Source organism: Hemiscyllium ocellatum, chromosome 46 (genome assembly GCF_020745735.1).
Source record: "Hemiscyllium ocellatum isolate sHemOce1 chromosome 46, sHemOce1.pat.X.cur, whole genome shotgun sequence".
Lineage (NCBI taxonomy): Eukaryota > Metazoa > Chordata > Chondrichthyes > Orectolobiformes > Hemiscylliidae > Hemiscyllium > Hemiscyllium ocellatum.
In genome coordinates, this window is record NC_083446.1 from 4,616,120 (window position 1) to 4,628,378 (window position 12,259).

At 41.0% G+C, this 12,259-nt stretch overlaps 1 protein-coding gene across 1 annotated transcript in view; it reads left to right on the forward strand.

Annotated features, from left to right (window-relative positions):
* ahnak (AHNAK nucleoprotein) overlaps window positions 1-12,259 on the forward strand; it is a 61,754-nt gene that overhangs the window by 27,713 nt on the left and 21,782 nt on the right. Inside the window, exons 2-4 of the mRNA XM_060855858.1 lie at window positions 5,274-5,382; window positions 7,139-7,292; window positions 10,298-10,488. Of these exons, the coding sequence (XP_060711841.1) occupies window positions 7,139-7,292; window positions 10,298-10,488 (345 nt within the window). The 5' untranslated portion in view covers window positions 5,274-5,382. The remainder of the gene's footprint in view (window positions 1-5,273; window positions 5,383-7,138; window positions 7,293-10,297; window positions 10,489-12,259) is intronic.

The following is a 12,259-nucleotide window of genomic DNA, read 5'->3' on the forward strand; positions in this document are numbered from 1 at the left end:
TTTCCACTCCCCACCTCCGTGTAAGAGAAAACTTTAGTTTTTTATCCTTTCCAATATTTATGTTCACTGTGCTTCAATACCCCTCAGATCTGTATACAGATTACGGTTGCGGAACACGCTGAGTCCTGTTGTACCAGAGTCGACAGAGAACAGCGTTTTGGTCATGTCTTGTGGTGGAAGAAACACAAGTGCTTTACAACTGCTTCAGCTTTAATGCTGTATGAGATAGTCCATTGTTGCTGATACATGACTAATGCGCTCTCAGGCTTCTGTCAGTGTGTAGGAATGTGATTTTGGGGTGGGTTTGTAGTCCTAGGACAGACAGATTGAAATCCTACCATAGCAGATGGGACACTTACAAGGCTGGGCAAGCAAACCATCTGCAATAAAGACAGAGCCTGTGCTGATGTAGCATTTAATTACATCCTTGGTGGCATCTCAAAACACTTCACAACCAACCATCAGAAGTGTTATTCTGTCAGCAGACAAATACAGACAGCTCAATTCCTGTGGAGGTGACTAACCAGTTAATGTTTTTGGCATTGTTCATTGAGGGAGAAATGTTGATGAAGAGTCCTGTGGAAATCTCCTGCTCTTCAAGTAGTATCTTAAATTTTCTTTTTTTTCATCTGAACAAGTGCTCAACACCTCATCTGAAAGCATTCCTGTCTACGCAGCACTTTCTCAGATTTGCACTGGATTGTTGGACCGGTTTCTATATATTAGTCTTGTGTAACTCAAAATGGAGGGCCAGTGTGGTAAAAGTAAATGGTTAAAGAGAGAGAGCGAGAGACGATGGGTTTAACCTGAGGGTTACCACTGAAGGGAGAGTTTAAGGTGGAAAGTCCTGCAGGGGAACTTCAGCAGGTGCAGAACTGATCATTCCAGCCATCCAGCTGACTGACAGTGGCAAGAAAGCATACTTAGTCAGGTGACCTCCCAACCTATTTCGAGTGAATAAAAATCAGTCTTACATAAAGGTAAATGGTATGATAGCCTTTCATTGCAAGAGGATGGGAGTTCACGTGTAGGGATGTCTTACTACAATTATACTACAGTTCTAAGGAGCAGCCGATGGCCTGGTGATATTATTGCTGGACTGTTAATCTAGAGACTCCAGTAATGCTCTGGGGACCCTGGTTTGAATGCTGCCATTGCTGATGAGCTCAACAAATATCTGGATAATGATAACTACAAATCAAATGTTTAGAAAAGCTCATCTGGTTCGCTAATGTCCTTTAGGAAAGGAAATTGCCAAGCTTACCTGGTCTGGCCTATGTGGGTGGCACAGTGGTTAGCACTGCTGCCTCACAGCGCCAGAGACCCGGGTTCAGTTCCCGCCTCAGGCGACTGACTGTGTGGAGTTTGCACGTTCTCCCTGTGTCTGCGTGGGTTTCCTCCGGGTGCTCCGGTTTCCTCCCGCATTCCAAAGATGTGCGGGTCAGGTGAATTGGCCATGCTAAATTGTCCGTAGTGTTAGGTAGGGGGTAAAGGTAGGGGTATGGGTGGGTTACGCTTCGGCGGGTCGGTGTGGGCTTGTTGGGCCGAAGGGCCTGTTTCCACACTGTAAGTAATCTAATCTAATCTAATATGTGACTCCAAACCAACAACAATTTGGTTAACTCAACTGCCTTCTGGGAAAATGGGAATGAGCAATAAATGCTGGTCTCGTCAACGACACCCCCATACTGGGAATAAATAATAAAAAAAAACTGGGTGTTGGTAGGACTCCATCTGGAGAATTGTGTGCACTTTTGGTCTCCCTACCTGAGAGAGGATATATTTGTCTTAGAGGTTCACTTTGCTGATAGCAGGGACAGCATAATGTAGAGAAATTTGTTTGATTATTATTCATTAGGGTTTGGAAGAATGAGAGGCAATTTATGTTAGACAGACAAAATTCTCACAGGGCTAGACAGACTAGATGTAGGGAGGATGTTTTCCCGGTTTGGGACTCTAGAATTAAGGGACATGGTCTCAAGAAATGGGATGTACCACTTAGGACTGAGATGAGGAAACAATTCTTCCACTCAGAGGGTAGTCAACTTATGGAATTCACTACCACAGAAGGCTGGGGGCTGGGTCACAATATATATCAGAAAAATAAACGTTTAGATATTAAAAGTATCAAGGAACATGGGTGAAAGTGGAAATACGACATTAAGTTAGAGGATCAGCCATCATCCTACTAAATGGCAAAGCAGATGCAAAGGACCAAATGACCTAATTCTCTTTCTAGTTTCTAACCCTAAAATGTTTGGGCTGGTGTTTTGAGTGACTCAGCTTTTATTTATTTTAATTTCAAGGCTTGATATCCGACGGTTTTCTTTTCCAGTCTCACGGCAAATTACAAATCCACAGGTGTCTTTCAGTAGCTGAATCCCCAGTTCCTCATATAGGTCTAGATAATGCTGGCTTGTCTGGTGAATGTGAAAGATTCCACAACACCATTTAGAGAAAGTGCAGGGAAGTTGTCCCTGTTTTGAAGCATGAACTGCCAGAGGTAAAGGTGGACGCTGGTACAATTACAACATTTAGAAAGTATCTGGATGGGTATCTGAATAGGAAGCATTCAGATGGATATTGGCTAAATGCTGACAAATAGGCCTAGATTAATTTAGGATATCTGTTTGGCCTGGGACAAATTGGACTGAAGGGTTTGTTTCTGTGATGAACATCTCTATGACTCTAATAAGAGGCAACCTTAGATTTCAAAGCAGTGTTGCAAACTCTTAAGTTGTTGAAATATTGTTCTTTTGTGTTTGTGATAGTCAAAAAAGGTTTTAATCAGATTAAAGCAGAGTTTTGTCAAATTAGAAGAGCAGATGTTGATTTAAAGTTGGCAGTAATGGGAGACTGGCCCCAGCATGTTATGCATGAGGAAAGCATTGTTGGATAATCACTGGAATTGACCCTTTGAAAGCTACATTTCCTTCACAGCTGTCAAAACACCAGCATTTTAATTCCCCAGAATATAACCAGAGCAAAATAATTCTGTTTCCAAAGCAGATTGTTCTGGTCTAGATTCTTTTTGAAGCTTTTGTGCTCATCAAAGTAAGGGATGTTTGAACTCAGGAAAACAAAACAACTCAGGAAAACAAGCCTGGACATTTAAGTCCAACTCCCAATGTCAATATTAAGCATTTCCTTCTCTTGAAGGTACTAATTCTTGCTGGGGGACTTTTCCTTGGCTGCTGTTCTATTACCATGCCTTGCCTGGATGGCATTTCCTTATGAAGAAGAACAAATAAGTGATCGTAATAGAATCACAGGAATGGTTACAGCATGGAATAAAGCCATTTTGTTCTAAGTGTCTATGTTGGCATTCTGTAACAGTAACCTACAAGTTCCTCTATCCTACCATTTCCTTACTTGTTTTCAATTTTTTTTTCCTGCTTTTTCAATATGCCTCCCAAGAAAAGCAATCCATATTCTAACCATTCTGCAGAGAAGCACTTTTTCTCATGGCATCTTTTGGTTCTTTTTCCAACAGTTTAATTTGGTTCTGCAAGGCCAGTAAACCATGGTGCCCATTACAGGCTAGTCTTATCCTTTCCTTGCTTGATGTTCACACTCAACAACGTGACAAGTAAAGAAATTAGCCTTAGTTGACTTTGTCATGCCTTGTTTGAGATCTACTGCTAAAGTTGAAAATGTGTTGCTGGAAAAGCGCAGCAGGTCAGGCAGCATCCAAGGAGCAGGAGATTCAACGTTTGGGGCATAAGCCCTTCTTCAGGAAATGTTGAATCTCCTGCTCCTTGGGTGCTGCCTGACCTGCTGCGCTTTTCCAGCAACACATTTTCAACTCTGATCTCCAGCATCTGCAGACCTCACTTTCTCCTTGATCTACTACTAAAGTCTACTTCATATAATCGATCAATTCCAAGTGTTGAATGGCAAGATGAGGCTCTCGCTAGTGAGTGACAAGAGTTCTATTTGCATACATTAGCATATGCTAACATCATTACTTTTATGCAATATTGCCTTATCAATATGTAGTCACCCACCCACTGGATTTAACTAGACAGCCAGAATTCTCAACATGAAAATCCAGCTCAATGCTTACTCTTCTAGCCCTCCATCTTGACACCGGGCATCAGCACCTCAGTGAATACTCCAAGGTCAATGATTCCATGCACCCCTCTCCACCAGGACCCACCAAGTCAGCAAAGTGGATGTCAATTTCCCTTTGTCTGACACGTCTGGGATAGTCAGGCAAAAGCGAGGACTGCAGATGCTGGGATAGTTGACAGGAACTGTGCAGGGCAGCTGTGGACTCCAGCATATGACCAGGTCCAAGTCTGGTCTTTAAAGATGGTGGCAAGAAATCCTGGGAGGTCCTGGTAGTGGCCATAGTGAGTAGGGGAATTTAACAAGCGGGGTGCCTGTGGGAAGGGATAAGTGAGTTTGGGAAGATAACATGAGAAAATCTGCAAGGGCTCGTGGAGAGGAACCCTCCAGAAAACTTGCCAACATTGACACTTTGTTGATATATCTATTGAATGGGTCTGTTTGACTCACTTAATAACAAAGTCGTCAGGGGAGAAGCAAGATTTCAGTCATCACCATTGATGACAAACAGCACGGTACAGAATTGATAGCCTGTGTAACATAATTTATGCTTGCTCATCTATTCTGCTGAAAGAGGCGGAGCTTTTTCTTGCAGTTAAGAAGATTCTGTATCATTTATGATAGATCAGGAGGTTTTTAAGGTGTTAGGAAACCCTTTGAATGCAGGAGTTTTCCCCAGGGAAAGTATTGATGGATCTTCTCAGATGTCCTGCTCAGGCTACTGGGGAGCACTGGAATGGAGTCACAAGTCATGGATAAGGGTAGTGGTTTTCATTTCATTGCAATAGCTATACCGTTGTGACAATCCATCAGCTTTCCTAATTATTTTTTCTGGAGTCATACAACTATGAAATGTGAGGGCACAGAGAGAGACACCATTCAGCCTATCGTGTCTGGACCAGCTGAATAAACACAAACAATAAACTGACTGCCCATTCTAATCAACTATTAATTAATTGAGTTCTGATTCCACTTTCCGGAACATGACAGTGCTTCAGCTACAGACCCAGGTTGAGTTTCAATGAGTTGAACGTTTTCACCTCAACCATCAAACCGGGCAGTGAATTCCAGGCATCTGCCATTTTCTGGGTGAAAAAGATATTTCCCTATATAAATGTAAAACAAATGATCGGACTGGTAGATGGTACATGGGACTTAGAATAACTTGCTGGATCGTGACAACTGCTCCTCTTTTTTTCCAGTGCTGTGCGCCTGAAGCAAGCACAAAAGTGAAGTTACAAACCTTGCACCAACCAAAGAGCCGGCAGCGATTTTGTTTCATACTTTCAGAGACAGAGAAACTGCACAAAGGTATGTTCTTTCCATTTGTCTACCCCTCAAACCCCATTGACACAGCAGCACACAAATGTGTTTGTGAACACACCCCATTTCAAGTACAGAGGAACCTCGATTATCTGGCATTCGATTATCCGGCAAGATCGCGAGGTCCCAATGCTTGGCTAAGCTGTGTTATTCGGCGTTCAATTATCCAAATTTCAGTTATCTGAACAAAATACTCCCCACCCGCGTCATTCAGACAATCCAGGTTCCTCTGTAGTTGCTCAGTTCAGAAAATACCAGCAGATCCCCGATGATCCGCAGCTTATTAAGAAGAAGATTATTCCATGTGAAGTACATGGCGTTTATTTGGCTTTTAACAACCTATCCTTTTCAAAACTTAAATCTAATTGCTGTGAATTCCTGACCTCCAGGGTGATTAGAGGCAAGAAATATTTAAAGCCAGTTAGGTAGTATTTTTTGTTGCTGGACAATTAAAAAAAAGTGCGATACAAAGCATAACATCAGAAAGTGGAATAAGCCCATCTGAAAACTAGATTGAGATACTAATTATCATATTTTAAAAATCAATGCCTGCATGTAGTTTCTCATTACAAAGCCTTATCCTATTGCCAATCTTTCTATTTGATGTTCCTATATATACATCGATAACTGAAACTGTTTCAACTTGTTACACCTTAATTGCATCCTGTGGACAGTGGGTCAAATGTTACATCTCCTGAATCACCCAGAAAGAAACACCAGTGCTTCAACTAGCCCCATACTTAAAAATTACTGTAAGCTTTGTAAATTTACTACAAGAATGTAAAATAATACAAAATAAGGAAGAAGTGTATTCTTTAAAATTGAACTCTGGTGTTCCAGTTTGGTCCAATTATATCCTGCCTTTTAAATCCAAGGCACTTGAAGGTCATAGCTAATATAACAATAAAATAATCAAAGTGGGTTCTTGTGGTACAATGGTAGTGTCCCTACCTCTGAGCCAGGAGGTCTGGGTTCAAGTCCCACCTATGTATATCTCAATATCTTTGACAAGTTTGATTAGAAACCATTTATGTAACATTATCTAATACCAATCTCTCCAGGCAACAGTAATCAGGGCAGGGACAGAAATCCTGGCCCCACACCTGATCTGAGCACATTCCTTCCAGACCCATGGGTCCCAATTATTGGGCCCTGATGTATCCCACTACCCCATGCCCTGAATGTAATAAGTCCAGTAAGTACTTTCTGTACCTTGGTCAAAGCCTTCACATCCTTCCTAAATGCGGTTCCCAGAATAGAAATCAAGACCCTATTGAGGTCAAATGGTATTTTATAAATTTTAACAATTACTTACTTAATTTGATTCAGAATGCTCAATGCTTTATATTTTGTTAACGTGTCTTTCCATTTCCTAAAGTAAAAAAAAGACTGTGCCAGATTTGTCTCTTGCATCTCCTTTAAGTTTGTACCATTTATTGGCATTATCTCTATCCAATCTTCCCACACTTCTACGCATTGAACTTTGTTTTTCATGAAGAAGGGCTTGTGCCCGAAATGTCGAATCTCCTGCTCCTTGGATGCTACCTGACCTGCTGCGCTTTTCCAGCAACACACTTTCAGCTCTGATCTCCAGCATCTGCAGACCTCACTTTCTCCTCTTTGTTTTTCATAACCAACATAGCAATGGTAATGCCCAATTCAGACAGCCTGACATCTCACCTTTTCTAGCTTTCCCTCAGGGAGGAGGGAGCAGCTAATACTTTGCTGTTTCTGATTTTGGCAGATGGCAAAAAAGGAAGACGATTTAGATGTGCTGCTCCCCAGTTGGTCAGGAGCGGCTGCGCATGGCTTCAGTATAAGTGGTGGTGATGAAGGGATCTTCATCAAGGACGTGGTGCAGAATTCTCCAGCTGGAAAGAGTGGAGTGATGAAGCAAGGTATGGTTCGGCTCTGCACTGCTCGTGTTCCTTGCCCATACTATACCCTGGTTGTTGTGAGGATCTAAAATTTGAATTTAGGCAACAAAATATGTAGATTTTTATTACAACAAAATGGTTTCTTGATTTAAAAGAATACTATAAAATGGCCTGTGAACCATACTGCTTATTTGCAGAACTAACTTGCAGTTCAAAGATAAGAGGACAGTAGAGTTTTCATAAGATGAATACTGACACATTAATTGACCATTTGAACTAACCTTGAACTAACACATGGCATGACAATTTACGTAAATTAGATAACCTTCTTAAAGAAAATACCATTGGATTAGCCTGTCTTCAATCATATCGCCATATTACGGTTGATTGGACTTTTTTTGTAATTAAGAACCCTTTCCCAGGAAATATCATTGGATTAACTTGCTGTAAATCATGTCACCTTATTATGTATGATTGGTCTTTCTTGTAATTAAGGCTGTACTATTTCTTAAAACATATAAATAACGTGTAATTTTCGAATGTAATTGCACAACTTCACCCCGGAACACAGAAGTTTCAATCTGTGTTGCTGGATAGAATTGCGTCAACCTTAATTTAATAAAATAATGAACCTTGCTTTTTGAATAGACTGCATTTGTCGATTCCTTTGACCGAACTCAAACCAAGAGGCCCCTCTTGAGGGGACGCAGATCTTCAATTGAACACTCAAACAAATGGTTTGATTCCTAAACATAGAGATCCTCTTAACCCCACATTTTATTCCAAACCAAACCTAATTAACTTCATTCTTGGAGGTTTTGCTGTGATTGTTTAAACACCTTTTTAAAATTGTCTACATGATCAGAAACCTATCGGAAATATTCTGGGTTTAGTACAGTCCTACAGACTTTAAACTGAATTGATGGAATCTCCCTTGACCAAGTTTTGCCATAAATTATACTGTGCACTATTTTGTAAGGATCAAACTATTAGTCTATAAAATCCCTATGGTGTGGAAACAGGCTATTTGGCCCAACAAGTCCACACAAACTCTTCAAAGAATAATCTACCCAGACCCATTTTCTCTATCCTATTACTCTACATTTACCCCTAACTAATGTACATCCCTGAACACAATGGGCAATTTAGCAAGGCCAATTCACCTAATCTGCACACCTTTGGATTGTGGAAGGAAACCAGAGCACCCGGAGAAAACCCATACAGACAAAAAGAGAACATGCAAACTCCACACTGACAGTCTCCTGAGACTGAAATTGAACCCGGTTGCTGTGAGGCAGCAGTGCTAACCATTGAGCCACCGTGATCAAAAATTAAACAAAACTTTAATGTACAGCACCTCCTGCCTTTCAATTACCCCTTTGCACAGGTAAGTAAGATAATCGAGAGAAACCTTGTATTAATTATAAAGTTGTACAGTAAGTTGTACGTGCAGAGAGTTCTCACATCGGGTGGGGGTGGGTGGGTAAGGGTCAAGGGGGAACATTTGTTGTGGTAATGGCATATTCTAGGTGTCATTTTAATCATGTAAGAGAATGGTACCTGTCACAGGATTACCAATTTATGTACACTAAATGAATGCTGGTACTATTTCTACCACCTGGTGTGTACAATTGGACTGGGTGGTTGGGAAGGAGAGGTTACAATGCCATGTAATATTTTCAAAAGCACCCTGTCTTTCCCAACCCCAATAGAGAAAACTGTTGAACTATGCATTATGAAATATGTTATTTTACTACAATAGCTGTGTCCATTCAAAGCTACAAAGTTTAATTGTTGTGAATTAAAAGCCAGTTGAGGTCACTCAATTAGGGAACTTTGGAACCTATTAGTCAGTTTAGGCCATAGTTGATATTATATATCAATTTTCCTCTGCTCTTGACAAAAGCTACAACATTATGAGATAATAAATACTTTGTTTCTTTAGGGTCACTGGACCTGAAATGTTAATTCTGCTTTCTCGATACAGATGCAGCGAGGCCTGCTAATTTTGCTTTCCACTATTTATTTGCGTTTCTGCTTTTCAGCATCTGCAGTTCTTTGGATTTTCTGCACACTCTGACTCTTGATTAGGTGCAGATTTCAATGGCTGTCTGTTCTACTTCATCTAGTTGAACAAGACTTAAGTCCATGAGTGTTGGCAAGTTGTTCAGCATCACAACCAAGCCACAATTCTATCCTTAACTAATGTCCAAAAATACCTCCACATTTCAGCTGGAATCATTTAAAAGAATTCACAGTGGCACGAGTGTGTTTCAAATACTGCAACTCACCCACAGTACCAAACACCACCTTCCAGTCCCATGAATTCTACTATGTAGAAAGTAAAGGTCAACATATATGGGAATACTGTAGGGAAAATGGGTCTGAGTAGGTTACTCTTTGAAGGGTTTGTGTGGACTTGTTGGACCACATAGTCTGTTTCCACACCGTAGGGATTTTATAGACTAATAGTTCTATCCTTACAAAATAGTGCACCGTATAATTTATGGCAAACGTGGTCAAGGGAGATTCCCCTTCAAGCCATACATCATGCTGACTTGGGACTATATTGCAATTCCTTCACAGTCACAAGGTCAAATTCTAGAACTCCTTTCCTAACGTCACTGTCTATGCCCTGACAACTCAGAGACTGCAGGGCTTCAAGAAGACAGCATGCACCACTTCTCTCAGGGGCAGTAAGGGATGGGCACCAAATGCTGGCTGAGCCAGCAATGCCCACATCCCATGAACAAATAATAAAAAGGTATAGGTTGGGGCAGTGATAATAATGATAGCTAGTTCTGCCAGCTCAACTGAGATTATTAATGCTGCACAGACTAGGAACTGTTTCTGAATATCATAGATTCACACTAGGCAGTGCTCAGATTTACAGGTTTACTCCTGTGCAGACTATTCTGAGGCAGGGCTGAGCTTGGCTTTTATCTTGGAGTCTCTTAATGCTTTCAAATGTTCAGTGATTTGAAAGATAATGGATAAATGTATAAACATGACCTTTTTTTCCTTAGGTGACCAAATTGTGAGTGCAACTATCTACTTTGATGACATGGGATACGAAGAAGCACAGAAAATATTACAAACTGTGGACCGACACACAGTGGGGTTAAAGCTGCATCGAAAAGGAGAAAAGCTTTCTCCTGGGGGAAGTTATTCATGGAATCCAGACCGACCAGAAGCTACAAGTCCAGATGCTATACTGGTATGTACAATGCGTTATAGAATAAAGTCACATTATAATTAATTAATGTTTTCATTTACAACTTGGAGATAGAGAAGTATGCTATTTTTATACTGCATACAAGTTTCAAGAAAGAGTGAGTCTAGAATATTTGAAAGTCCTTAGTTCTGTGGGACACACTGCGTGGCACATTCTGTTGCACAACTATACCTCCAAATATGCCAACAGTTTCATAGTAGCATTTGGTAGCTTTATTTTTGGGTGTAGGTAGTGGAAATGTGGGATTGAAATATGAAATAAGTAATAACCAGACTTCCCAATTACTCATGGATAATGCAGACCAGGAAGGTGAAGATTCCATCCTGAACTGTGCTGAGCGGGTTATTCTGAAGGTAGGGGACACTATAGTTGGCCTCAGTGTTTGAGTAATGAAAGGAACACTAATCAGGGTTCCTGCTCCTGATCGAAATGAGTGATGAGTGCATATGAACAGGGTGGGGGCTTTCCGTGTTGGTTCCCACAGTTGAATAATCTGCTCACACATAGCTAAATATAATTACAAGTGGAGTGGAGGATCCATTTTGAGTGGAGGCAGGAACATAAAGTTGGGCCATGATTGGATCAGCCATGATCCTAATGAATGATGAAGCAGAACTGAGGTGACAAATAGCATACTCAAAGAATCCCTGCAGTGTGGAAACAGGCCATTTGGACCTTTAAGTCCACACTGACTGTCCCAAAAGCAGACCCACACCACTGTCATATCTTTGCAACCCTGCATTTCCCATGGCTAATTCACCCAGCCTGCACATCCCTGGACACCATCAGCAATTTAGAATGGCCAATCCAAATAACCTGCACATTTTTGGACTGTGGGAGGAAATCAGAGCACCGAAGGAAACCATGCAAACATGGGAGAATGTACAAACTCCACACAGTCACTCAAGGGTAGAATCGAACCTGTCTGACTGGCCCTGCGAGGCAGAAGTGCTAACTACTGACCCACCATGCCATGCCAGCTCCGAATTTGTATCTTATTCATGTATATGTCTGTTTAGTAACTGGTTGCTTAATTAAGGTATCTGATGGTCACTCAGTCAAGAATACAACTGGAGAGGACAACATTGTAGAGAAACCAAAAGAAACAGAGGATGGTGTTCATGGGACAAAACCCTGAACATTTCTAAAATTTGCTTTCTCCAATAATTGGAAATGAAAGGATGTCCTGTTTTTGCAGCCTCATACGCTGCCCTCTTGAGGCACTGATGAAAAGCACTCTTCAGTCATGATTTGGAGATGCCGGTGTTGGACTGGGGGTGTACAAAGTTAAAAGTCACACACCAGGTTATAGTCCAACAAGTTTAATTGGAAGCACACTAGCTTTCGGAGCGACACTCCTTCATCACCTGATGAGGGAGCGTCGCTCCCAAAGCTAGTGTGCTTCCAATTAAACCTGTTGGACTATAACCTGGTGTTGTGTGATTTTTAACTCTTCAGTCAGGTTTCAATGTTGAACACGTCGGATGCATGTCTACATTTACGTCACCTGAAGTGGCAGAAATGTACGTTTATAAATAACAAAATAGTACTCTACTCTCTTTGTTGAAACAAAATTATGGACTACTTGCATCTTTCACGTAGCACACTAAAAATCCATGTATAACTCATCAAATTCATTTATTATAAGTTCCAATAGTCACTTTAATAGAAACTGCTAATATAATTTTTTTGCATTGTAATTAGACCCTCCCAATTGTGAAGCCACTTCAGAATCAGAGGCAACTAATAAGCT